The 27,195-nt window shown below is 39.1% G+C and overlaps 1 protein-coding gene across 1 annotated transcript; it reads left to right on the forward strand.

The window, feature by feature from the left end:
* LOC122996205 (transcriptional regulator ATRX-like) lies at nt 1-26,927 on the forward strand. Its single transcript, XM_044371808.1, has 35 exons — nt 1-188; nt 1,856-1,962; nt 2,080-2,135; nt 4,816-4,844; nt 6,454-6,575; nt 6,930-7,046; nt 7,534-7,643; nt 9,175-9,242; nt 9,347-11,112; nt 12,292-12,352; nt 17,328-17,479; nt 17,673-17,852; nt 17,938-18,037; nt 18,788-18,884; nt 19,006-19,191; nt 19,398-19,530; nt 19,845-19,954; nt 20,177-20,320; nt 20,427-20,604; nt 20,723-20,860; nt 21,224-21,399; nt 21,517-21,634; nt 22,150-22,280; nt 22,364-22,437; nt 22,628-22,719; nt 22,813-22,969; nt 23,076-23,164; nt 23,254-23,359; nt 23,465-23,642; nt 24,376-24,567; nt 24,684-24,827; nt 24,953-25,024; nt 25,121-25,216; nt 26,119-26,247; nt 26,360-26,927. Exons 1-35 carry the CDS (start codon nt 169-171, stop codon nt 26,450-26,452), a joined length of 5,721 nt encoding a protein of 1,906 aa, XP_044227743.1. The 5' UTR covers nt 1-168; the 3' UTR covers nt 26,453-26,927.
* The last annotated feature ends 268 nt before the right edge of the window (nt 26,928-27,195 follow it).

Below are 27,195 nucleotides of genomic sequence, written 5' to 3' on the forward strand. Positions count from 1 at the left end.
AACACAAGAAGAAGAAGAACAGCGGACTGTCTGGTGGTTTATGTTTTGCCTCTTTTGCCTGTGATCTGATGCTGAACGCAAATTTGAGCGCCATTTTTTACCACATAATTTTGCTTTAATGAGAAGATAAAGACTTGAACGGCCTCGGTTGTTCACCTTCTCCCCGATATGTCTGCGGCGATGCTGAGGTAAAAACTGTGGACTGAACTGCGGCTGTTTACTAGCAAGTATAACAGCTCGCTATTAGCTTAGCAACAGGCTAGATTAGCTGCATCAGCCAGCAGACAGATTTAAACCATTACATAATTATATTTAAGTTAGCTACTAACTTAAACTCAGTATTGTTTACAGAGCTACCATAGCATGTAAGGTTATGTGGATTTGAAAATCATATTTCCATGACTTCTCGGAGCTAATTGAAGCTAGCTTTTGCTAACGACACATTAAAGATAATGTAACGTTACTGAGCTGAACGCAGACTAACGTAGATCATAATATGCTGTCAGGTCACACATTTAGTACACAATATCCTAGATACAAATCGACATTTAGTTTGGTACATGTTGTTAAAATGAATCCAATGTTATTCAGCAGACCTGTAATAAAACCCACCTTCGTGAAGGTTGTAATATTCACCTTTGTGGTCATTTTGGAGGCTGTAGTTAACAGTGCTGTTGAATTTGTAATACTTTATTCTGAGAGGTGTTTCTAATATTTTGTCTATCCCGTGTATATTATTTTGTGTAGACTATATAAACACTTATACAACAGCATGACGCTTTGCAGATTAGCATTAAACTACAGCCTCCAAAATGACCACAAAGGTGAATCAAGACCACTCTTCAACAAAAACTGAACATTATAACCTTGAAGGAAATTGGATTTATTGTAAGCCTGTTGTGTTATATTGCATTAGTTTGCTCTAAGGGCTGCCTAATAAATTGGCAACTGAGTGTAAAACTGAAGTTGGTTTTTGAAGTGTGGCTGCATGGATGTTTAAGCTCAAATCCCAAATATCCTCCACCTGTTGACAACAAACGATGTTAAAAAAGTACTGTATTCTTCTCCCAAGCTGCTGCAGTAAGTGCTGCAAGGCTTGGATGAATAAAACCCACCTGGCCATCATGCAGCCTATGTAGGTGGGTCCACTGAAGGCTAGATTGAGCCAGTACTTTTTCCCAAACTGAGATGTTGCAGCCTCATAGATATGTTCATGTTTCGTCTTCTCAATGTCTAAGATAGTGATTCAAAAGTTCACCATTATTAGTTGCCCTCAAAAGTCAACAAAGTACCACAACTCATGATACCAGAGTTGTAATGTTTCACTACAAGACATTATGATCAACTGGCCCTACGGTGGCTTTTTCATTGGTCTAGTTGATGTTACAGACTCATATGATGATGAATAAACTACCTGGACACAAATCACATATTTCTAGATTTTTCAATCGCACAAATGCTCCTTTAAACATTTGATCAGTGCACAGCGGACTGTGGAATATTGAGGCTTTCAAAGGGCAGGACGTGTCCTGCAAATTGGGTCAAAAGGCAGCTACATTTCTTTGCAGCTTTTTGAGCCTTTGAAATGAAATAGTCTTGTTGGGTTTCATTCATCTCTCTTTCTGGAGAGCTGAAACATGATACTTTCTTTCCATATCTTAAAGTAAATAAATTGTAATGGACAGCAAAAGTCTACTGCGATAACAGTTGATTCTCCCAAATTGGCTTTGCACTACTTATGTTACCAAAACAAAGTGAACTAATAAGGCTTTTTAACCACAAATTGATAAATTAGGTTGCAATTTCTAACTGACAACTTCCCCATAATTGTGCTTTTTTCCCCTCTTGACTGTAGCACCACTAGCAGCAAGTTGAATGTATTGGTCAACAAACTGCACGAGTACTTGGCTCATTCCACCATCGAGGACAGCAATGGCACACCATCCTCAGTGGATGCTGATGGTACAGTTTCTGACTAATCTAATTAATGAGTGACTGAAAAATGCACATTATGTTTACATGATTTACAGCATTTTTGTTCAATGTGTGAATTTTGGTGAATTGATCTTCTCTTCACAGGTCTTACAAACACGGGGTTTCCTGAGAGAAATTCAACAGGTCATCCTGGATCAGAGGTAACTGACATCAAAAACACTTTTCTGGCTATTCAACACCATAACTCAGGAACAGAGGGGGAGATTGTGACCATATTTCACATTTGGTTAGGTACTGATCTGGTGACACTAATCTTAGTGCCCAGCTTGAAACTGTGGTGATTGTTTAGATCTTCTGTGCTGCCGGGTTGAAGATGTGTGAAGCATCCATATGTTTGAATTTGTAGCTTATTTGCATTTTGCTTGTACTCTTATGAGTCCTTCCTCTTCACTTCCCCTCCCTGGATGACAACCAGGACAGGAGGCCTCCAGTTCCTCTGGTAGTCCAACACGAGCTCATTGGTTTTGCTGATATTGAGCTTCAGGTGATTATTGTTACACTATGTGACGAAGCTCTCTATCAGTCCTCTGCACTCCTTTAGGAATAGTCTCTAAGTGAAGACAGCATGTTTCTCACTGGAAATTATTCACTGGAATCATACATGTCAGTATAGTGATAACTTCCATTTGCCAAAAAATACACTTAATACCTTTTTTATTAAATTCCTTCAAAATCTTCACTACAAATATTATATGAGTCTGAACAGACATGGATGTAACCTGCAACTTGACTGGTTGGTGGAGGCGTACAACCACAAGGCAGTGTTTCTAGTTAGCTCTGCTTCTTTTCATTACTGTCCAATGTGGTGTTTAGTCACAGCTCTTTAAAATAAAGCAGGAGCAAACCAAACAGGAGATTTTGTCATAAATGACATTAAACAGTCTTTTGTTTGATGCAAAACTTGCATCAGATAAGTGAATAACTTCTTTTCTTAATGTTTAGCAGTGAACTGATGACTAACTCCCATAAGGAAACATACCAGTGAATAACACATTTCCAGTTGCCCCAGTTTTAATGCAGTAATGATGTCTAAAAGTCTATAAGAAGCCATGTGAAGCTGTAAGAGGCAAGTTAAATTACTGCTTCAAATATAAGAAAAAGCCATCTTAAACAGTCTTAAAACAATAATCTTTCTTTTGCAGTTTTCTTGTTTTTTTCCAATAATGAGTAAAAATCTGCCAGCTTGGTAAGGCTTTTTCCAGCTGCAGCTGGTTTTTAGTTTGGACCATTTAACATTTCTTTTTCACCACTGTTCAGTAGGGAGCCAAGGAGGTTTTGCTGGTGCAGTAGTTGCGCAGGCCTATGTTTTCAATGCTTTTGAAGTCCATTTATAAATACAATGCATTTATAAACTGAAAAAGCCTCATTTCAAGTCCTTGCCTATCCTATAAACTAGTGAAAAGTTAACTTCAAAAAGCCTCCCTCATGCCAAGATGGTAGATTTTTGCCACTTTTTGGGTTACGGTTTTAACAAAGGGAATGAGAAAAAAACAAAGGGCAAATAATTAAATACATTATAAATTGTTTGAAAGAAATGCACTTAATGATTGTTTTCTTTCTCTGCTTAATTTTGAATGACTTTGAATCAAAGGTGCATAATTTATGGCAATAATACAGGAAGGAAGAGTAAAAATGAATATCTGGTTCCTCTCAGCTGATTAGCTCTCTTCACAGCTATAAAGGCAGGAGGTTGTTTTGCCATCTAATTTGAGTGATGTGCAGTGTCAATGTGTAATAACACATGTTATATCCACTATAGTCCACATGGATTAAAGCGCAACAAGTGGCAGACTGTTGCGGAATAACTACAGTAACATCTATGCTCTCGTACATGTTACACATGTTAGTTATATTATGGTGTTGTATACAGATTAATAGTAGTGTTGGAGATGATGTCATTCTTAACAGAGGATGACTAGCTGTAATGAATTGCGTGATATGGCAGAACCGAATCATGTCCGTTGCTTAGATTCGGTCCCAACCCGTTTCCATGTGCCCCGTGCACGTCTTGTCACAAAAGTGCCAAAAGGTGCTCTTGCATTTGCCTCCAGAGTGAATTAAAGTCAGTGCTTCCTTAATGAAATTGCTCTCCACCTGAAAGTATCCATTGATAGAGGATAGATGACTCAGTACACCTTTTCCGGCTATGTAGATGTGCTGTATTATTTCAGTAGTCTTGCTCAGTGTTTTGATGTATGCCAAATGATCATTATCAACACCACTGCACAGCTGTTAGCAACTTGGATTGTGGAGAATAGGCCGGAAAGATCCATGGATTCACGTTCTTACTTTGTTCCAATGTTGGCAGCAGCATGTTAAAACAGAAACACATCATGTCTTGATTTAGCGTTTTTTTTTTTCTAACTCAGTTCATTCTTTCAGTTTTGATAAATGTTCCCACTTTAGCCTCATCTTTATGTTTTTAGTTGACAGAAATATAATCCAACATTGTCTTTTGAAGTTCCAGCCCACTGCTGAGAGATTCAACCAGACGTTCGCTTCAATAGCTCCTTCTTGCATGTCACTATAAGCGTTTGTAGACTTACAGTCTTGTCATTCTCTCATGGTCTCTGGCATTAACGAGTAGTTTCTGAACATTAGTTTAACTCCTTGGAGTGTAAGTATCCATACGCTCAAATCATTTAGTATTCTAGGGAAATGGTATTCCTGTATACTATCGTTTTATTCACATGACTCACAGTTTTCTGCATAAATGAGTAATATATTAGCTGTCCTCTTTGGAACATTACTGTGTTGGTTTCAACATCCAAAGCGTCACTGATTACCAGGAAGAACTAAACTAATTATCTTCCTTTGCAGGCAGGAGCGGATACCAGATACTCCAGGAGGTGAGTTGGCATTTCATTTATACCCTGCGAGCATCAATAAAGCGCCACAGTGTCACACATCAGTGTTTTCCATTTAGTGTCAGTAATTTGAGGTCAGCCTAGATGTATTGAGACCCAACTGTGCAAAGTTAAGTTTCTGGAATCCAATGAGTCCTAATAATGCATGAAACTAGAGGGTGATGCAATGACAGCTTTCTAACAGTCAGATTTAATGTTTAAATATATAACAGAGCCAGTTGCTGAAAATATTTTGAACTACAGCGTAGGGCTGGGTGATATGGCTATCAATATCGTTAATATTGATACGTATGATATGAATGAAGTTTTTGAACTTCAGAGTTCTTTTAAACTTAAAATTCTTATAGGTTTTTCCTTTAAGTGGATTCAGAATGTGAAAAATTACCAAGAATGGTTTGAGCTGCAAACCAAATTAACTCTAATAAAGAAATTTTACAGAAATAAACTTAAATCTTCTCAATGTAAACTCTGTTGTGCAACAGCCTTCAAGCATTACAGGACACTAAAGGACACTAAAGGACATAGGACACTTACACAAACTTGGTCTCCAAAAGTGCAAAGTCAGAACACACTTTGCTTTTGTTTCAGCTCTCGGGTCGATTACTTTCATCAGCTTCTTGAATCAGGCCTTTCGCAAAGAAAAAAGCAACAGCGTGTGTTATGTTTGTGTGACTTTTTGCTTTGCTTTGTGGTGAAATGCTAGAAAATGCAGACAGGACAGTTCAGTTTGTTGCCGGGACTTTTCTCTCAGCAGCTCGCTGCTCGTTCCAGGTGACGAGTTTGTCGGTGGTTGTGACTGTAAACACACTCTGTGTCCACTATTGGGTGACAGTGTTTTGAGTGATGGGACACGTTTGTAGTATTTCCTGTTTTAGTTGGTGCATGTTTTTGGTAGTTTACAATATAAGCTCCTCTCTGTTGCGATTGGTCTTTAAGTACCGCCAGGCCACTAATCGTCTTTTTACCTTGTTTATCCACAATATCAACGGTTGATGTTGCTATCTTTGGCAACACTTGAAATTTCCTCTGAAGGAGCGCTCATGTCTTTCATTACTCTCTCGCATAATCAAAGCAGTAGCATGTGGTTTGTTCAGCTAAGTCAACCAACCGTGCTGTGGGCTGTTTAAAATACTGCCGTATGATTGGTTACAAGTAGCTGTGTTCCTGTGATTTGATAGGCTGTTGTGCATTTTCAGGCAATGTTTCCTATCAACAGTTATTAGTTTCTAATTTTCTTATTGTTTAAATTTTATATTGCGATTATTGTACATATTGTTTATATTGCCCAGCCCTACTACAGCGTCTGTAATACATTGGACTAATGATAAACACAATTTTTGCTTATTAAAGCTGCAGCTTGTCTGCGGTGGCACAAAAACTAGAGAAAGCTTGAAACAGAACTCTCAATAATGAGTTGAAAGGACTTTTACAATGTCGTTAGTTTATAGTAGGTTTATAATACCCATAACTGGTAGCAATGATAATCAGTAATCCCTGCCTCCTCTTTCAATGTCAAAGCAAACTGCCAGACTGTGGGAAATGTTACTAATAATCTGTGATTTAAATCTTTCCTCTTTCACTGATATTACAGAAAACCCTCTGTTGTTATAAAGCACTCTGGACTGGATGAATCTGGGGACTCAAATGGAAGTGAGGACATGGAGTTACCAGTCAATGCAAATGGTCAACTTGATATCAATAGATTGCCAAAAGGTGGGTCTTAAAGTTTCCCTCATAGCAAACAAACTGCAGTGCATATCATGTCAGTTGTTGATCGGTGTCCATTGGTGTTGTGTCTACTCTTGCAGAAGAATTTATGTTTCTGTTGAAGTTTTTGCTAAGTGTGTTGTCCACTGTCTTTGCTTAGTTGTTGAGTATCTGTATGTGCTGATTTCAAAACTAAAGAATGACATGTATGTTGATGCAGTCATTATAAATGTGCGTTTTGTCTTATACTATCTATTGGACATAAAAAGTATTCCAGTCTGTCCCCAGATTTACGTTATAATTACATATTTAATAATGATAGAATAATATAATAATGGTGTTATGCTTTGTGATATTTAGGCACTGTGCTCGTCCGGCCTGAACCTGTTGAAAATGGAAGAGATGACTTCAGGGGTCCAGAGTTTCGCAGCCGGAAATCCAGTGTACTGCGTAAAGAGTTTTCAAGAAGACGTGGAGGTCAGTCACCACCGGCGGATATTATTGTAAAATTTTACACCACTTAATGATGATTTAGACAGCCATTACTTCAATTATCAACATAATAGAACCTAATAATGGTCACATTTTTGGCCAATTTAGCAACAAATGAAACAAAAAGGAGGCACATCCGTTGATGAACTTTTGGCCAAAAGATGCACAGAGTGACAAATCCAGTCCAGCAGTCAAAGCAAGCTAAAAAACATTCACCTCACTTCGTGTCTAAATGCAGCTGGCTCACGTATTTAATTGTGAGCGAGATCACTGACGAAAAGCTGTTCCAAGTGCTTCACTCCCTCTGTATTGATTACGCCAAGTTTTTGTATTCCAACCAGTACTATTGCTCATAGAAATCTTACTAGGGGGGACGTGGTTGATTTAAGGGGGATTCTCACACTTTTTAAACAATCCATCAAGCCATATTAACAACCGTTTTGTAGCTAATGACAGTGGTGTGCTTTCATAGGAGTTGAACACATGGGGATTGTCAGTTGCACCGCATGTGGCCGACAAGTTAACCACTTCCAGAGAGATTCCTTGTATCGGCATCCAGCTCTGAAAGTACTTATTTGCAAGGTGAGTCAACTTATTGATATGTCAGAAATGATTCCTCTACCTTTAGAAGGTTATTGAGATTTATTGCACCATTATGTGTGACCTTTAAATCAGTATTTATGAACATGTACAGCTCTCCAACAGTCAGAAACCTTATAACATTACCTCACATGCATTGAAATCAAAATGTAAAATCTTGAGTTTGCGTGGGAACGTAAAAGCAAAATATTATTATTATTATTGTTATGCAAACAAATGTAAAAATTCAGAGGTATCTGACTGTAAACTAAAGTAAGTGGGCTCTTTAGCCACTAAGCTCCTGTTTACACCTGGTATTAACATCCGTCTCGAGTGATCCGATCACAAGTGGACAGCTCTAACTACGTCTGTTTACACCTGGTATTAACATCCGTCTCCACATGTGTCCTGAGTGACCACTTGTGATCCGATCTCACTTCCCCTCTCTATATGCAAATAAACATGGACATCATTTCCATTTTCAAAAAGCAAATTTGTTCGTTATTAACCAGACCAGGGTCTGCTACCGTCCAAAGCTGTGTTCAACAGAGAGAGAGAGAGAGAGTTATGCAGCGATCTCCCCGCAGCTCTCCATTCAGAGACACTGTGCGCATTTACGCACAAGACACAACAGCATAACTTCATTGATTATTTAAATCACCGACACACTGACAGCATCGTTCAGGATCTAATGTTAATTAATGTTCTGTGTTCTTCTACACATCCAAAGCAGCCGTCCTCCTGATAAATCCTGAGCTCATTATGTTGAGCAGCGCAGCAAAAATAAAAACTGTAGTTATCAACCAGGACAGAGGAAACATCCAGCAACGTTTAGTGTCTGAAATATTTTGTTAGACAGACAAGCGAAAAATTAATGGTTTAATATCTGTTCTAATTGTCGATTTGAAGAGGAAAACCGGTCAGGGGAACGGAAAAACAGCAAAAAACAGGACGTGGGTTATGTTTTTAACTCACATGAAAAGCGAAATAATTAGTTTATCCTGTTATCAAAGCACTTGAACAGCTTTGGACGGAGGGTCCTGTGTCTAGTCTGCCAGAAAATAGAGGACGTCAGTTTAGTAGGCGGTCCTTCAATGTGGCCCAGGATGCATTGCGTTTACACTGCTAAATGAATTTGGCCACATGTGGCCCAGACCACCTCCGAATGTGGTCTGAGTGATCGGATCTCAATCCGTCTTCAATGCGTCTTGAGTGTGTTTACACCTGTACTTAGAACTGTCCACTTGTGATCGGATCACCCGAGACGGATGTTAATACCAGGTGTTAACAGGGCCTAAGTTATTGGCATTTCCTAAACGGATAATATATGTATATGCACCGTGCTAAGTCGGTAACTGTTTGGCTGTTTGGATCAATCTGGTTGACATTATTTAAATGCTTGATTTAAAGAAACAACAATCATTTACACAGCAGTTAATGTTTCATCATCATCAGGGTAATTCTTTGAGTGTTTCTAATATACTTAACATCCAAGCTGTCTGTAATTCCTCAGTTTGATGTTTTGTTTTGTCAGTCTTGCTACAAGTATTACTTAAGTGATGACATCAGTAAGGATGGCGATGGAATGGACGAGCAGTGCAGGTAGGATCTGTTGTATTTAATATTTAAACTGAAATACAAACATTTTCTTTCACTTAGTTTGTAATAAGCATTTATTTACTCTTGATTATTCTTTCCTCATGCAGATGGTGTGCTGAAGGAGGCAACTTGATCTGTTGTGACTTCTGCAGTAATGCTTTCTGCAAGAAATGTATTCTCAGAAATCTGGGAAGGAAGGAGCTGTCTGGCATCTTGGAAAGCAAATGGTACTGCTATGTCTGTAGCCCGGAGCCCCTTTTTGACCTAGTGATGGCCTGTGACAGCGTCCTGGAGAGCATGGAGCGTATGTGGCATCAGCAGCGCAAGAGGAACCGAGCAGAGCCGGAAAAATCTGAACTTTATGACATTCTGCCACACTTACCACAAAACATTCCTTTGGATAAATGGGATCACTCTGGTATGGATGGTAATGTGGTGTTCAACTATAACACACTGCAGATTTCCAAGGATACTACCAAAAAGGCCAAACATTTAGTGGACTCAACAAACACCTTAAACCGAACTTTTGTCAGTTTCATTCATTCTGTGACGAGGAACAAACAAACGCCCGGTGTTCGCAGTCTGTATCTGAAGTCTTTTTTGTCGGTGGTAAAGGGCTTGCGGAAATCTCTCGCGGCCCTCGAGGATAGCCTGAAGGAAGAATTTAACGACTTGGATGTCTTGAACTGTTGGGAAAAGTTACTTTGTGACGAGTTCGACGCGCAGCCTGTAACGGAAGCAGACGCCGAGCTGGACATGGCTGATGAAAGATGCTTGAGCGAGCTGCAGAAGTTGGCGGCCGAACATTCGGAAGATGACGATTCTGACTCTAAAGGCTACGGAGACGGGAGAGGTGTGGACTCATCTTCACGGAAAGTCAGAAAGAGGGCGCAAAAGATTGGCCTGAAGCCGTCTGAAAGTGGGGTCAACATGACTAAAAAACTAGTGGTAAAGCTCACACCTGTACTTGTGGAACAGGAGTCATCCTCCAACGCGCCGAAGACGGAGACAGACATGCATATCAAGGATAAGAAGTTAGAGGGAAAAGATTTATCAGAAGATGAAGAGTCAGGTGTGGCGTGTGCTAAAGCTGACAGCAAGATGAGCAACGACAATTCGAACGCGTCTCTGCCTCTAGAAGAGGAACAAGGTAACAGACGGTCTCCTCGCTTGAAGACCACACCTTTGCGTCGACCGAGCGACGTCAAGGCCAAACCTTCTCTTTCGACAGCGGACAGTGACAGTGACTCGGACCCCGAGGAAACCCCCAGCACAGTACCAGCCAAAAACACTGAAGAACAAAGTCTAAGCAGAGCAAGAGACGACTCGGACTCAGACGAAGTCCCCGCAGCTCTGCTGGAGCGAGCGGCTATGACGCAAAGCTCTGACGAACCCCAGAGCGACGAGGACGGTGGCAAAGCGTCAACCAAGGTGGCCAAGAAATGTCTCTTTTGGCTCACTAAGAACACCCCGATCTCACCGGAGAAGATTCGCCGTAAACGCAAGATGCTGGACCGTTCCCCCGACTCTGACTCGAGTGACAGAAGAGTCAAGGCTCGGAGGGAAAGCGAGACAGATTCCTCTAGCGACGATCAAGACTCGCAGAAGAAAATACAACACTTGGTTACGCTGAGGTCAATGGGGAAGCCTCACCTCGTCAAAAGAGAGGAGGAAGGTGCGGCCAGAAAGCAGGGGAGGATACAGGCCAGGAAGACGAAGACTAAATCTCGTCAGGAAGCAACGGAGTCGTCGTCCTCATCGAGCGAAGACGAACACGATGACGACTCTGGGAGTGACGGAGATGATCAGAAGATGAAGCCAATCACCGAAGACGTGGCCTTACTGGGGGCGGCAGGCTTCCACCAATCATCCGGTGAGTCTTGGACTGGATGTTCATGTATTTCACAGCTTTCACTAAAAAAACCTCCAGCTTTAGTGAGATGATCTTGTTAATGGTTGTTCTGTAATGCTGGAAAAAGTCCCTCTCCTCTCAAAAGTGTGTTTTGTTTATTGCGTCACATGGACGTTGGACCTGCTCTGTGCAGAATGATTTACTGTGCAGAGTTTGACACTAGAAGGATTTTTTTCATCTGCTGAAGGGGGAGAAAGTTTCTCTCTTCTTACTGTTTGTTCAGACAGAACGCAAAACGAATTTTAGACACGGCACGATCGACAAAGTCAAAGGAAAGACGTGATTTGACACAAATTTGGTTTGCAAATTGAAACAATGATGCGTCCATGCGAGATGAAAATGTTCAGCCAAATGTTCAGCCAAAAAATGTGTGTGTATCCCGGAGCTTTGTGAATCTTCTACATAGAAAGATGAGAGTTAAAGGAGAGAGATGGCCGGCTGGAAATAACAGGAAGAAGTGCAATCTTTGGTGAATTCAGTCGGAGTGTGATATGAATAAAAACACACAAACACCCCATTTGACTAGCACAGATCTGTTACTAGCTAGTTTGCAGCTAATGTACAGTTGTTGGGGTTTTTTTTTTTGGCTGTTTGGAGCACATGAACAAACCATCCAGTGGTCAAATATGGGCGCAGGTGAAAATTTGCTTTGCTTTCTGTCTGAAAACAACTTTAAACCCGAGTTTAGAACATTTACATATGAGCAACTTGCAGAAGTGTGATGTGGAAAATTTAAACCACACACACACAGTCTGTCAAATAGTTCAACCTTTGAAATAAAAGATATAAACACACATTACAATATAATAATTGCTGCCATTTTCACAAATTAGAAATGAATGCTCTGATACTGGCAAGATTTACTCAGAACACAAGATAACCTGTAAAGTACTCATCAAGCACTGGTTGTCTCAGGGGGATTTTTTGTGGCTAATGAGTTGCACAGAGGACATGCTGTGACCTAACGGTCTGCATATTGGTTGTCATGGGATAATAAATACAAGGTCGTTTCTTTTGGCATGTCAGTATACCGCAGCTTGCAGCGCACCTGTTCTTTGAGAAAAAGATGTTATTTATCTGCTGAAACAGCAAGACGTTCTTACTTAAACAATTTATGTTTCAAATGTCTTGTTTTTGCAGGAGATGAGGAGCAATCTGGGCCCTCGTGGGCAGCAGAAGATGATGATGATCAAGAAAATAGGTATGGTTCTAAAAGCCCGGATGTAGAATTTGTAAAACACCATAGGTGTGGAAGAAAGGCTGCAACTTCGAACCCTGATCTCTGCGCAAAATCTAGCAACACCCATGTCATCAAGACTCAGTTGCAATCTATTCAAACACGACCAAAACGTAGCTGCAGTAGAGCCCCAGCAATCAAATACACATTTTAGAGGCACTGGGCCCACATCGTGATGCAGTGAGACTGAACTGTGCTTAAAACAGGCTTGTGAATAATGAGCAGCATATTCAGCTTTTCTGTTATTATTAAGTGTTCAACCAGTATACATGTAAATGCTAGAGATACGTTTTTATAAAAAATGTTATTATTTCTTATACCATACTAGTATTCTCTTCCTGGCATACCAAGCTTATCCAAAAGGGAAAACCTTGTTGGCCGTCTGAAAAGAGGTCTGAGTACGAATGGAAGTGATGTTGCCTTAAAAAAAATGTTAATGTATTAAGATTTTGAGTGATAATATTTTAACCTATGAAGAAAGTCCAGTCTACTGTTCTGTGTTGTTACAGAATGCACAAACTAAACACTTGTTGTACTCTGTTGAGTAGCACTTATAATGGAAGTAAATTGAATATTGTTATTTACAGGTGAAGTATAAAGTTTGATACTTGCCCGCCACCTTATCTGCACACGTTTACATTTTTAAAAAAAACAAATTTGTAATTTGTTTTCAATCTCTATTAACTGAGCAACATTTTGTGTTTACATATGGAAGGCAAGGCTTGCAAGTTGCAAGCGTTGTTAAAAACTTTAATGCTTCACCTTCAAAACCATCTTTTTTTGATTTTCTGTCGTAATTTAACCCTTAATGGGTCACAGTTATGTTATGACAGTTTCATTTTTCTATAAATATGATAAGATGGCAAAAAAAAAAAGTTAAATTTCTTTCCTGTTAAATTCTGGCCACAAATATATTTTATATAATATATATTTTATCTTCTACCAAACATGACTTGAGCTTAACTGCCTTCTCATGAGTGGGCTTTTATTGTGTTGAAGCATCTTTAGTGACTAATCAAACAGTACAATAAACAGAAAACGGAAGATTATTTTCCATTGCTGACACGTTTTCTGCAAATCATAGTCGACAAAAGAGTCAATAGTTGCAATTTGTGCTGCATGTCAATTGACATTCCTTATTTGATTGTTTAAATTATGCTTAGTTTGTAGTTATAGATTTAAGGCATCAACATAAAGGCTCTGGATTTTGCACTTGACACTTGAAACCATGATGAATAATAAATTTTATTGTGATATAATACTTTATAACCTGGTATTTAGTCTGTCTTTTTTAAAAAAAACTAGTTGACACACAAGCTACTTCTCAAAAAAAGTTTTACTGCAGCTCAAGAAACTGCAAATAACATCCCTGCTGGCCACCGACACACCAACAACTAACATTTATTGAATTTATTGAAATTTATTTTGGCTTGTTATTATTAACAGACAGTTAGATTGTGTGTGCGTGTATATGTATGTATGTATATAATATATATAATATATATATAATGATTTCTGCAGCCTAGGTGTAGGCTGAAGCTACAGCTTATTGTGCCCTCCCTTTTTACAACACATTTTATTTACATCAAGAAGTGACATCATACAACAATCAGAGCAGACACTATGCAAGATTGACAGCTGGATGCTTTGAGTGCTTATGTGCGCTATTGAAATGAAGTCAGAACATCCGAAGCGTTCAGTGTATTACCGGCTTCATTGACTGTGTCAAGAGTCTCAAGTTAAAAGTTAAAAAACAAAAGACCCAGCTGCTGTTTTTCCCCCAGAATCATCTCAATACTAAGACGACGTTAGTCCCGTTGTAAGTCTTGATGGGTGGAGCTGTTCAGCTTTCCTGTCGTTGATATTATTGCTGCTGCTATTCTCTTTACACATCTGTGCATCAGTGGACTCAGGTCTTGTCTTTATCTCTTAATGTTATATTTAAAATACGGATACATGTGGTCAAAGTGCTGCTGGAGCTAGAGAACATGTACTTTATATTATAGTGTTTAGACAGCTGGGATGTCTTTTTCAGGTTATGTGTCCCCTACCAAAAAAAAGTTGTATATCTATGCTTTCACACAGATTTCCTTTTAAAATGTTGTCTCACTCAAATTACAAAGACATATTTCTCCACTCGCTGTACCTGTAGTGATATCTATCCATTCACACAATCTCTGTTTTATGTGCTGAGGTTTTGAGATATCAGACTGGGAGATGTTTGACACCACCCCGGTACAATGGAGGTGAATGACATTTCATTATTTCTGTTCAAGGCCAAGCCCTGAGGAACAGCGCACCCATTGCCAAGACTGGAAGTCATGTGACGTACTCTGACCCAGAAAGGCTTTTCCCCATACGCAGCCATTACAAAATACGCAGCTGTATAACAGTGAAGAAATTACTCTGTATAATTTACAGTTTAAACCATTAGTGCCAAAAAAAAAGGCATGAAAAGCTGTATCAACATATTATTTTCTTGCCTTTCATGTGTGTACGGGCAGTTGGCCAGCTCAGCCAGGGGAAGCCTCAGCTTTGCGGGTGCTGCAGTACACAGCATGCGCCCAGTGAGCAGTGAATGTCACCATTTTGGAGCACAGTATCCGGCTCTCATAGTACATTCATGCTCAAAAAGCACTGAAGAATGACATTTGAATAACTCGTCCTTCCAGAGACAGCGTCCTGGTTAATCAAAAATCATTTACAGACCTTAACAGTTTTTATTTTCGGGACCATACCAGTGTTTTTGTATGTTTTACCCCACTTTCTATGCACAGAGTATACATTACCGCTGACCATTTTCTAAAGCATACTGTAGCTTCTATTCAAACTTGCAGACTTGAACCCTGCTTGACAGGCGAACAAGCGGTCGTTTTTTTTTTCCCTCAAAGATAAAAACAATTTGTGTTAAAAACATTGCAGGTCAGTGCTTTTTTTTAAACTGTCGATTAGAACGTATATCTGAGAATCGAGAGTGGGCTGTGAAACAACAACCATTATAAATGCAAGAAGCGAACAAATTCTCTTTATGCTTTTAATGTAATCCATGTTTGTTTCTTATGTTTTTTCCAGGTTGGATTTTCTGACAGCACAGCAGTGATTGCAGTGTTGTTAGGCAACAAACTCTAAAATCTGGGATATTGTAGCCAGCACCAATTGTTTTGTTTTTTTTGTCTCGAAAGTCTGTTTTCAGCTGCAGCGATAGGTCAACTTTTAGACTACGATCTTTAGAAAAATGGTCGGCGGAAATGTAAAGTTTACGTTGTTTGTGGTTAGTGGGCTAAAGCATGAAAAATACTTTCACTGTTGTTCCTTAGAAATCCACTCAGCGTGTGATCAACAGTGGCCAAACTGCTGTGTGGCAGTATTTTAATTTTCTTCAGTGTTTTTCTGCTTTTTTCTGTTTAGTCCTTCCCAGTTGAAAATATGTCATGAGAGATCTGAGGCTCTGGTCTGTTGATGCTGCTGTCTGCTGCTGTCTGCCGCTGCCTGCAGATACTGTAATACCTCTTTGACAAACTCTCGCTGGATGTGGAATTTAATGGCAGTGAGAATGACAGCTGTCCTGTGTCCAGTGACCCTGCGACACGCTTAGATCAAGGTTGGACCTGTGCACGCATTGCACGTTTTTTGGAGAGAACACATCTTATTGTGGATAATTATTGGTCAGCCCGTGTTGGAGAAAGCGTGTTGAACACAGTTAATGTAGAAAAGGCAACTAATTGTATGTAATAATGAGTGTTCAAAACACTATATGGTATTAAAAACCATAAACTATTAGACATTTTAAAACATGTTTATCACAAACTGTATCAGATTATGTACATAATGACCTACAGATATTCTCACTTTTGAAATTTGACTCCTCCAGAGTATAAACAGCTTAAAACAGTTGCAATAACATTTTCATTCTTAGTAAATAAGTATGTACAGACTTTGAAATTTGCTGTTTATGTGTTCTACATGTTTTTCTCCACTTTAAGACAAGATTAATTTGCTGATAGTACCAGAGGAGACTCTGGGTTTGTGTTCAAAATCTGAAGGAGAGTCATTCTGTGCACATCACGTAGGTGCGAGGCTATTAAAAAAAAAGCAGCATCAGTGAGAAGAGTAGTAATGCCTGCACACTTCATGCCACAAAATATGACCTGACAAAGATCTGAGTAGGATTGTAGAAACGTTTGTTTTAATACAAATGAAAAAAAAAAAAGTAGTAACGCCTGCACACTTATTCTAAGCCATCGGATCTGTCAGGTCAAAACATTTTGACCTACTTGATCAAAGACAACGTTTCGATCTTTGGATCAGAATTCCCATAGCTCCTTAACTCTTAACTGTCATGGCTTAACACTCTTGGATGAACTAGAGATAAACTGTATTTTATTTTTTTTTCCGCTGCAAAAATGTTTGTGTTAGACTCAAGCAAGCAAAAAAACATTGTAGGAAAAAAAGAGAAAAAAATCCTTCCACACAAAGTGGAATACACTCTGAATATCTTTCTGTTTTTACTGGAATCTGTGAAGAATACTTGTTGTTTGTAATAAATTTTTACTCTTTCAAACATCTCTGTCTCATTTGATCTTTTTATACTATTATGTTAAATGTATGTCTTCCGGTGTTTGTGGCCGTACGCTTGAATTGGTCTATGACTTGACTAATGGAGCTTTATATTGCCTTATCTGGGGTTTGGTATTGACACATAGGGTGGATTAATCAGAAGTGACTCACTAAATATAGATAGATATTTGATCATAATTATAGTTCATTTATTTTTAAGGCTGAGAGCTCACGGACTATTGGCACCTATTACAGTAGTATTTAGTCCAACTGTCATTACATTTTCATGTGATTTTGGCTTAAAATATATCAGACTGAAGACGATGTTACTGATCACAAAATGAACTTCAGGCACCTTTTCCTTCTCTTCTATTTCTGAAAGAATCGCTAAGAAAATACTTTTGGCCCAAATCAAAGCCAACTACTCCTCGGGTGATGATATCTCATCGGATGATGAAGCGCAGGAGGATGAATCTGAGTCGGAGGGTGACGAGGTTAAACAAACCAATGAGGATAATGGAACTGATGAAAATGGTAAGTAAGACTTTTAAAGTAGCACATTTTTAGCCCTTTTTTTTCTTGTGCATCTTTATATAAGCACAAGTTTAAGCACCCTAATTAATCATTAACATGAATTTTATATTTTCATTTAAAACAAAAGATACAGGTTGGGGAATTTTTCTATTTGTCCCTGGGTTATGCATAGTAGTTATAAATTCTGCTGCAGGGGAAGACTTGGCTTCAGGGTCGTCTGACTCTGGGTCAGAAGGGACCAAATCCAGGCACCACCTGCTCCGCCGCAAACTCACCCTAGATGAGGGAACATCAGGTGACAAGGCAGCAGCAGCAGAGAGTGAAGCAGGGAAGCAGGAGAGCAAGAAAAAGGCCGGCCGCAAACACCTGAGCAGTAAGGATCCGTCTGGTGTGACAAACTGATTGGTCTGAAGAGGGAATACGCACCTTTCTCTAATGTATGATTTCATCCTGTCCAGCTGATAGTGAAAGTGACGGTGAGTTAGAGCTGGAGGACCTCGAAATGAGTGAGGAGCTGAGTCAGTCAGAGGATGAGGCCGATGAAGAAAAGCTTAAAAGGTAGAGTCATTTAACGCTGCCGTTGATAACATCAAAAACAACAAAGTTAATAACAATAATCCAGTTTATTCTAATTTTACTTCATTTTTTGTTTGTTGTGCGTATAAGATAAATGTCAATCTACCCAGACTTGACTGGATACACTGAGAAATGTATTCATGTGACTTGCTTAAGGAACAGCTACCAGTACTACAATAATAATGATAATAAATACATCATAAATAATATAAACTCACTCAAGATTGACTTTCAAAGTTTTAATTGCATTACTGATCTAATTGATTATGTTCGGATGTTCATAATATCGGTATATGTGCATTGTGTGAGGCCAGGAGCATTACCATGAAATCATTTAATTAAACACAGATTTGCATTGGACCACATTTTTACACTGAATAATTAACTTTGTGATACCTTCACACTGCGATTAGAAAATATTTGACAAAAAACAGAAAATTTGTCTGAAGTAAAGACCTTCCTGTCTGTCAAACTAGCAAGTTTAAACTCTTAATAATGCATCACATTTTGTTAGCCTGTCTTTTGTTTTTTATTTTCTACATAAAAGCTCATGAACAGTTGTCAGATACAATGAATGTTGTGGACTATTAAGTGCAGTATTTACTTATATGAGGTGGTGGTGAAAGTATAAATGAATACTGCAGTATCAGCACTTCAGTTTTCATACTTAAGTGTGTATATGTACATATTTATTTTTATTAATAATATTTTTAATTCTGATACTCTTTTCAGCTCCAGATTATCCACTAAAGCGAAGGAATCATTACGTAGTTACGAAAAAAAGAAACAAGTGCCTTGCATTTGGTTGTCTGACTCCAGCATTGAAAAGGTAGCAGTTGATGTTTTAACTGACTTGTTTATTATTCTTATCGTTCTGCTCATCTGGCGAGGAAAAGGGCTGCGTTGTCTAGTGGTCACACCGCTTGTTGTATCTTCCCATATTTGAGCAGAGCGATCGAGAGGATGCAGATGACAAGAACGGCGACAGTAAAGGCACCCCCAAAGGACGCAAAAAGATCCGCAAAATCATCGAAGATGTGAATCTGCGTGCCGAGACCCAGGAAGCGCTGAGAGAGGAGGAGGAGAGGTGCAAACGGTTGGCGGACAGGGAGCAACAGATGGAGGACAGGAGAGTGGTACTGTATACACAGCAGATCAAATGGGTCGTAAACCTTTACTGCCTTGATGATGTTTAGTTTAACACAGAATGTGAAACAATTAACGACAAAAAGCTCGGTACTAAGAAGTTGTGAAACATCTTGGAAAGCATCATCAGTTTGGGAGTTTTCTAAGTGGAGGAGCATTCAGAAAAAAACACTGACTGTATGGCATTGTTTTCCAGATCATTGATGTAGAGAATGAGTCGTGTCCCGTCACCACCAAGCTGGTCCTGGATCAGGATGAGGAGACTAAGGAGCCCTTTCTTCAGGTGCACAGGAACCTGGTGACAAGACTGAAGCCTCACCAGGTGGACGGTTAGTATGCGCTCTCTTTTTCGCTTACACCGAGGCGGATGTTGCTTAATACATTTGGATTGTGCTTCTTCAAACACTGTGTCTGACACCTCGAGTATCTGAGAAAAAAAGTCTGAAATTATGAACTGTTGGATACCAATTAATCCACAAAATGTGAAGTTGTCTGCCTGGTTTCAATGAGAAGATTGTGACTCAAGTATTGGTCAGTTTTTTTGAGCAGGAACTAATGAAGGTTTTTACAAATCTCACATCTTAGCTTTGTATTTCCATTTCATTTTCTGTTCAGACTGTTCTTTCTCTTTATTCTCCAACAGGTGTCCAGTTTATTTGGGACAGTTGTTGTGAGTCTGTGAAGAAGGCCAACTCTTCTCTTGGATCAGGCTGTATACTTGCACACTGCATGGGCCTGGGAAAGACTCTTCAGGTATAGAGAGACATACTTCTGCTTCCATTTATCCTGGACAAAGACATACAAAAAACATTTCAAGACCAAACATTTTGTCCAGAAGTGATGAAAAGTTGGTTCAGTTTCCCCCCTCAACTTGGTGTTTGACTGTTTTTATTGTTTTCTTTGTTTGAGCGGGGCTTTACTGTTTGCAGTCTATCTTCTATCGCTTTCGTATTCATAGTCAGTGTTATTTTATAGGTGGTAACGTTCCTCCACACGGTGCTGCTGTCAGAGAACCTGAAATTCAGAACGGCTCTGGTCATGTGTCCTCTTAACACTGTCCTCAACTGGGTCAGCGAGTTCAAGAAATGGCAAGACAACATGGGAGAGGATAAAGTTAAAGTAATGTGTATTTTTTTTTGCTTCAGATATGTCTCATCCTTTACCATATGTGTACAAACACATGTCCATATGTGATTATTGTGTAAACACACTGAATATATTTCAGGTTACAGAACTGGTTACGAAAAAGAGTCTTCCAGAACGACTCAGCGCTCTGCAGAGGTGGCAGACTGCTGGAGGTGTTATGATAATGGGATACGAAATGTACCGCAACCTGTCACTTGGCCAGAAAATCGAGAATGAGCAGTGGAAGAAAGAGTTTAAAAGCATGCTGGTGGATCCAGGTACTGTAAATGTACAGTAATAGTAACAATAGTAACAAGATACTACTAAAAAATTCAGTTTTATGTGTCATTGCTTTCCTCATTGAAACGGTTGTGAGCTGTGTTTTTCTTTTTTCAGGTCCAGACTTTGTGGTTTGTGATGAAGGGCACATCCTGCGCAATGAAGCGTCCAACATCTCCAAAGCATCGAATGCCATCAAGACCCGACGAAGAGTCGTGCTGACGGGCACACCGCTGCAGAACAACCTGGTTGAGTGTAAGCCTGAGACGAAAACCAGAGTATTTGTAGATTGTTTTGATCTTTCGCCACTATCCCAGTTCATATATTTACTGTTTGTTGATTAGGTTTGTGGAAGCAGTTTGACTGTAGTGATGTATGTTTATTTAGGTTTAGGTGTCTAGACATACAGTATATATGGGACCATCAGGGCTACTTGAAGACATCAGTCAGTATTTCTAAATGTTTAAAAAAACAAGTCAAAGACAATCCAACATCGCTGTACTATAATAAAATCTGCTTCACTTTTAGATATAAGTGAGTTTTGGCACAATGTTTTGACAGACGTTTCAGTTTGTAATGAAATTCTTCATATCAATACAACATATTTTGTTCCCACAGACCACTGCATGGTCAATTTCATCAAGAAGAATCTTCTGGGCTCACTGGGCGAATTCAGAAACCGATTTATCAACCCCATACAGAACGGCCAGTGTGCCGACTCCACACCAAGAGACGTGCGAATCATGAAGAAGCGTGCACATGTCCTTCATGCCATGTTGGGTGGATGTGTGCAGGTAAAAAAAAAAAAACAACCCAAAACAAACTAATGTCAGTTGCAGGATGTCTGTTCATGTTCATTTACAGTTTGGTTTTATATTTTAGCTCTAAAATTATGATTTCTCTTTTCACAGAGAAGAGATTACTCAGAGTTGACTCAGTTTCTACCTCCAAAGCACGAGTACGTGGTGGCAGTGAGGGTGTCCCCGCTTCAGTATAAGCTGTACCGCTACTACCTCGACCACGTTACTGGTAAGACTCTATCTTCACATTTATTTCTCTAAGCAGTGTAGATATACAGTAATTATAGAAGAACATATATGCTGAAGAGAAAATGGTGTTTTCCTCAGAATTAAAGTTGCTCTTCTGTGACGTGATAGATTTGTCACTTAAATCTGCTGATTAATTGGTCAAGACTGTTTTAATATGGTTTTTATGTTTTCTTTCAGAATTCTAGTTTAGTCTTCAGCTAATATGTCCCAGTGTTATATTATTGTATTTATTTGTTGCTTATAAACTCATTTTTTCCCATTTTGTAGTTTATTCATAGAAAATGATAGTGAACTCACACTGTGAACAGTTGCCCAGTGATAACTTGACTATTAATTAATGAAAGGCTGAGATATGATCATCATCAGCCAGTGGAAAAAAAAAAAGTTAGTAATGATGTCTGATGCTACAATGTTTTTTCTTTATAGTGATTTTACCAAAAAATGTGTGTTTCATTGAAATGTTCGACTACGTTAAGCAGATGTTTGTTTTTCCAGGTGTGGGCTCCATGACTAACAGAGCAAAGATGAGGACGGGAGCAAACTTGTTCAAGGACTTTCAGGTGCTCGGCAGAATTTGGACTCATCCCTGGTGCCTTCAGCTCAGCTACATCAGCAAAGAAAACAAAGTAAAATGACAAAATCATCTTGAGTCGATTCCTCATTAGTGTTTTAAAATGTGAATCAGCACTTAACTGGATTTTAATCACAGGGTTACTTTGGAAAGAGGAATCAAGTTAAAGCTGCTGCTCTGCTGAGAATTGAGGAATCCACTGTGACTAAGACGTGAGGCCTCCGTAATCCTACTCTGCCTAAACAAATCACAGTCGCTTCATTTGTATCTTATTAAAGCTTTTGTGCTGCTGGTGTCTAATAAATATATATAAATATTCAGACTGTGAGACCTTCTGTGCTCCACTTAGACTGCAGCTTTCCCAGTCTTATTTTATTATTCTTCTTTTATTGCCTGATGTAGCGGACTGAGCGAGAACAAAGACAAAGAAGTGAATGTTGACAACAGTACGGCGCTCACTGTTGACGTGGTCAAAGACGCTCCAGCAGCAGGAGGTACTGAGACTCTGTGCGTCAGTCTTTAAATCCAACACTGAAGCTTGCAAAGTATGAACTCATGTAGTTTGTCCCATGTTACATTCTTTGCAGGGGAGAGAGCGTCCGTCAACTCGAGGCCTCAGAGTCCAGGTGAGGGCTGGTTCAAGAATCTGCTGTCTCCAAGTGATGCCAAAATCCTGGAGCACTCAGGGAAGATGGTGCTCTTATTCGAGATCCTCAGAATGGCCGAAGACCTGGAGGACAAAGTGTATGTGTCTTTTCTCAGCTGAAGCTAGTTTGAACACTGAAACATTGTGAGTTTTCTACTGAGATGCTGACCGGACTCTTAACAAAATCCATTTTTGCATTCTTAGGCTTGTGTTCAGTCAATCGTTGCTCTCATTAGACTTAATTGAGGATTTCCTCGCAGCTTCTCACCATGCCAGAGATTCATCACTCAAAGGTATAAGGAAATATTTATTCATTAAAAATATGTCTTACTTCCCTGTTGATACTATATTTTTGATTTTTTGTGCTTCCTTGTTCTCACAGCGGGCAGCTGGATTAAAAATGTCGATTACTTTCGTCTTGATGGTTCCACCAACGCTGTATTGAGGATGAAATGGGCTGATCAGTTCAATAATCCTGCCAATGTCCGGTACAGATGATCTTACTTTTACATCTTCATATATTGATCATATTGGAGTAAGGTTACAGAAGAAAGTTTTTCCTCTGATTGTATTTTATCGATCTCTATCCTTAGCGGCAGATTGTTTCTCATCTCGACAAGAGCGGGCTCACTCGGCATCAACCTGGTTGCCGCCAACAGGGTGATTATCTTCGATGCTTCGTGGAATCCCTCATATGACATACAGAGCATATACAGGGTGTATCGCTTTGGTCAACTCAAACAAGTGTTTGTTTACCGCTTCTTGGCTCAGGTGAGTTCACCGGTCTTCATTCAGTATCACCTAAAATGTGTTAAGTCAACAGTATTGGTGAAAAGCATTACCTCATGTACAGTAGCACACATGTTTTGGTACTGCCCTCCAATGTGATGAATACTCAGAAGTGTCATGTGTGTTTTGGGGACACAATGTCAGGTTTCTTGAGCTGCAGTATGTATCTGTGGTTCTCAACTCGGGGTCAATAAGTCAGAAGATACATTTTCGATGATTATTTTATTGATAAGTGAAATAGGAACAAAGACACTCCTATTCTGCTACATACATTTATTTTAATTTTTTTGTGACTTTCCTATAATCTTTGTTTTTTTATCTTGAGAAATACTGGATAGTTTTGTTTTTATTGACAGTAAATATTCTAATGAAACAATCCGAGATATTTAGAGTGAAAATCACTCTTTGGTGGAGACGTGCAACTTATGATGAGAAGTCATAAGTGCTTCATTTTAAGGGGTCACATACTGGAAACCACTAAGTTCTGCATATGTTAGGTCTTAATATTAAGAATATAATGACTAAAAAAGAGTGAAGGTTTAACATTGATGGATGACTGCTGGAAGTTTTTAATGTTTTTAATGAATCCTGATTGATAATTTGCCTGAATATTTAAATTCATGAACAGTTTTTCACAGGAAACATAAAATAAGGTGTTCTGACATTGATCTCCTGATCTTGACTGAACCTTATTGCTGTTAATTTTCATCTCCAGGGCACCATGGAGGAGAAGATCTACGATCGTCAGGTGACTAAGCAGTCTTTGTCGTACCGAGTGGTGGATCAGCAACAGATTGAGAGGCACTTCACCCTTTCTGAACTGACTGAACTTTACATATTTGAGCCAGACCTGCTGGATGACCCCAACTCAAAGAAAAGCAAGAGAACCACCTCTGTTTTACCAAAGGTGAGACTTTCTTTTGCTTTGATGCCACCGAAATATGACACATAGCTGTCTGGCAAAAGCTTATACTGTATAATTTTCACATATGGCGTGACTTTTTGTGCCTTCCTTCTTTTTAGGATAACGTCCTGGCGATGCTATTAGAAACCTGTAAAGACCAGATAGTGAGCTGCCACGAGCACGAATCTCTGCTGGACCATAAACAAGAGGAGGAGCTCAGCGAAGCAGAACGCAAAGCTGCCTGGGCCGAGTACGAGGCCGAGGTAAAGAGCTGAACACTGCAAAGAATAAATTATCATGAGCAGCAGTATGTACGGCTTACTAGTGATGTTTTACATGATGATTGTGATGTGCTCACTGTATGTAAATGTGTCTTTTGTGTTTTCAGTCAAACATAGCCACCCCCTCGGTGAGCTCGAGCCAGAACGCCTTGGATGGAAAGACCAATGAAGAGCTATTGGTATAAATAAATAAATAACTTTCTAAAATCTTTGCTAAGAATTGCTACTGGTGCTGTTTGTATTTAATCGTGATACATGATAAATGTTCTTTGCAGAAACTGCTTAACAGGACCAGAACAGATGTATCAGTGGCCTTTCTGTCAATGCAGAGGATCACGACTCACACCATCGACGCCTACATGTTGCAGCTGGTGAGTGACGTGATGGTCTCGTGATAATGTGGTGAATAAAGCTACAAGTATTGAAAACTACTTGAAAAAGGAGATTTAAGTCTGACACCAACAAAATGTTTTTTAAATATACAGCAAAGATAATCATGAATGGATGTTTTCTGGATTATGTTGTTATACCACAATGAGGAGTTTTCAGTGTAGAGACTGTTGAGTCGTGTTATTCTTTAGGTGAAATAATCATGTTTACATTTTCTCACATTCACCGGGTGAGAAGAGCAGCAGCGTCTGCACTGGTGTTTCTCAGCTTTTCATGATGAAGTAGAGCCAAATTATTCAGCATTAATGTTACTGAGCAGATTACTTGCTTTACTAGCCAATACTGATAAATAGCTACTGTGATAGAAAATAAATGCTTATTAATGGATCAAATTAACAGACAAGAATATAAAAAAGTTCTGCTCATTGATTTGAATCATTTCCCACAGTGGTCTGATACAACCGGAGGTATTAAAGTATTAATACCTTAGAGTATTAAAACACTAACATGGTATAAAGGAATAAACAGAAATCTCTCAAATAAGATCATTTCATGGTAAACATCATCATATCATTCAACTCTACCTCCACTAATGGAAAAAAGTAGAACAAATTCAAAGTAGCCATAGCAATCAAATAGCATCTCCATAGTTTAAATATAAGTATAGTATTAGTATAGTATAGTACAGTATAGTATAAGTATCAATTCATTGAGCATGTGAGAATTCAAGAATTCAAAGTGAAGTTGGTCAAATGTATCATAACACATTACAGAAAACAGAAGATGCAAATGGACCAGTTAATAATGATAATAATTAATTAGTTAATAGTTCGTAATATCCTGTGTATGTATGTATGTAATCGTTAATTTATTCATGTTACAGCGGCAACAATATCCCAACCTGCCCGAGCCAGAGCTTAGACAGAAGGCCGAACTGTGGAGACAGTCTGATGAGAAGGAGCTGGGACGCAGACAGGCCTTTTATAAAGACGTCCTCGAAAAGCAACACTCAGTAAGTCCTGATCCGGTTTTACACATTTGTGAGTGTGTCTGTGTGTGTGTGTGTGTGTGCGTCTGTGTAGCGTATAGAGTCATTCTCATGTTTCAATAACATTCCTCGACAGCTCACTCTCCATATCCAGGCCATGCTGAACAGTCGCAGGACTCAACTGATGCAGACGACCGCGACCACTGCGAACCAGCAAGGGCAGACATGAACAAGAAAACCATGTTGTGGTTGAAAATGAAAGCGATGCCTTTTGTTCTTCATCACATAATAGTGACCTTATTCTACCACTGTTCTACCAGTCATATGTTTATATAATAACGAGGATGCACTGAGTACCAAGAGCAACATAACAGCAGTATGTTACAATGTTAAGGAACAATTTTTTCATTCCTTTTGGATTTTTAAGTGTCATTTATAAGAGCGATGTTCAGATGCACCAATAGTTTTGTTTTTTTAACACTGAGCACTTTAACTTAAACCAGATGTGAAGTTAAGTTACCTTATAAAGTTTGCAAAAACTGGACTACTTCGCCAGCTGCTTCATACTATCTATACTACATAATAGTTTGGTGTCAAGCCATCAGTTTGATGGATATCACACTGGAAATTTACTGTACGTGCCTTACTATTAGTATGTTTTGCTACCAGTTGCTAAGATTATGTAATTAAATATGATTCTTGTAGTTTTGTTTGTATCTAAGTTTTTGTAACATCAACAAGATTCGGGAGCTGAAAATGTACTAACACCTAGCACTAGCTTGCAGTTTTATATCTCTTCTCTGTTTTTACAAAAAAAAAACCTTAACTTCACCAGTCTGACATATGATCTTGTGCATTTTTCGTGCACCTTGCCACAGTTTCAAAGTCTGTTTAGTGCTGAGTTAACTTTCCTCGTGACATAAACCAACAGAAGGCCTTCATGTCTCCCTCTCGAGTATCAGTAGAAACAGA

The sequence above is a fragment of the Thunnus albacares genome, chromosome 13 (assembly GCF_914725855.1).
Source record: "Thunnus albacares chromosome 13, fThuAlb1.1, whole genome shotgun sequence".
Lineage (NCBI taxonomy): Eukaryota > Metazoa > Chordata > Actinopteri > Scombriformes > Scombridae > Thunnus > Thunnus albacares.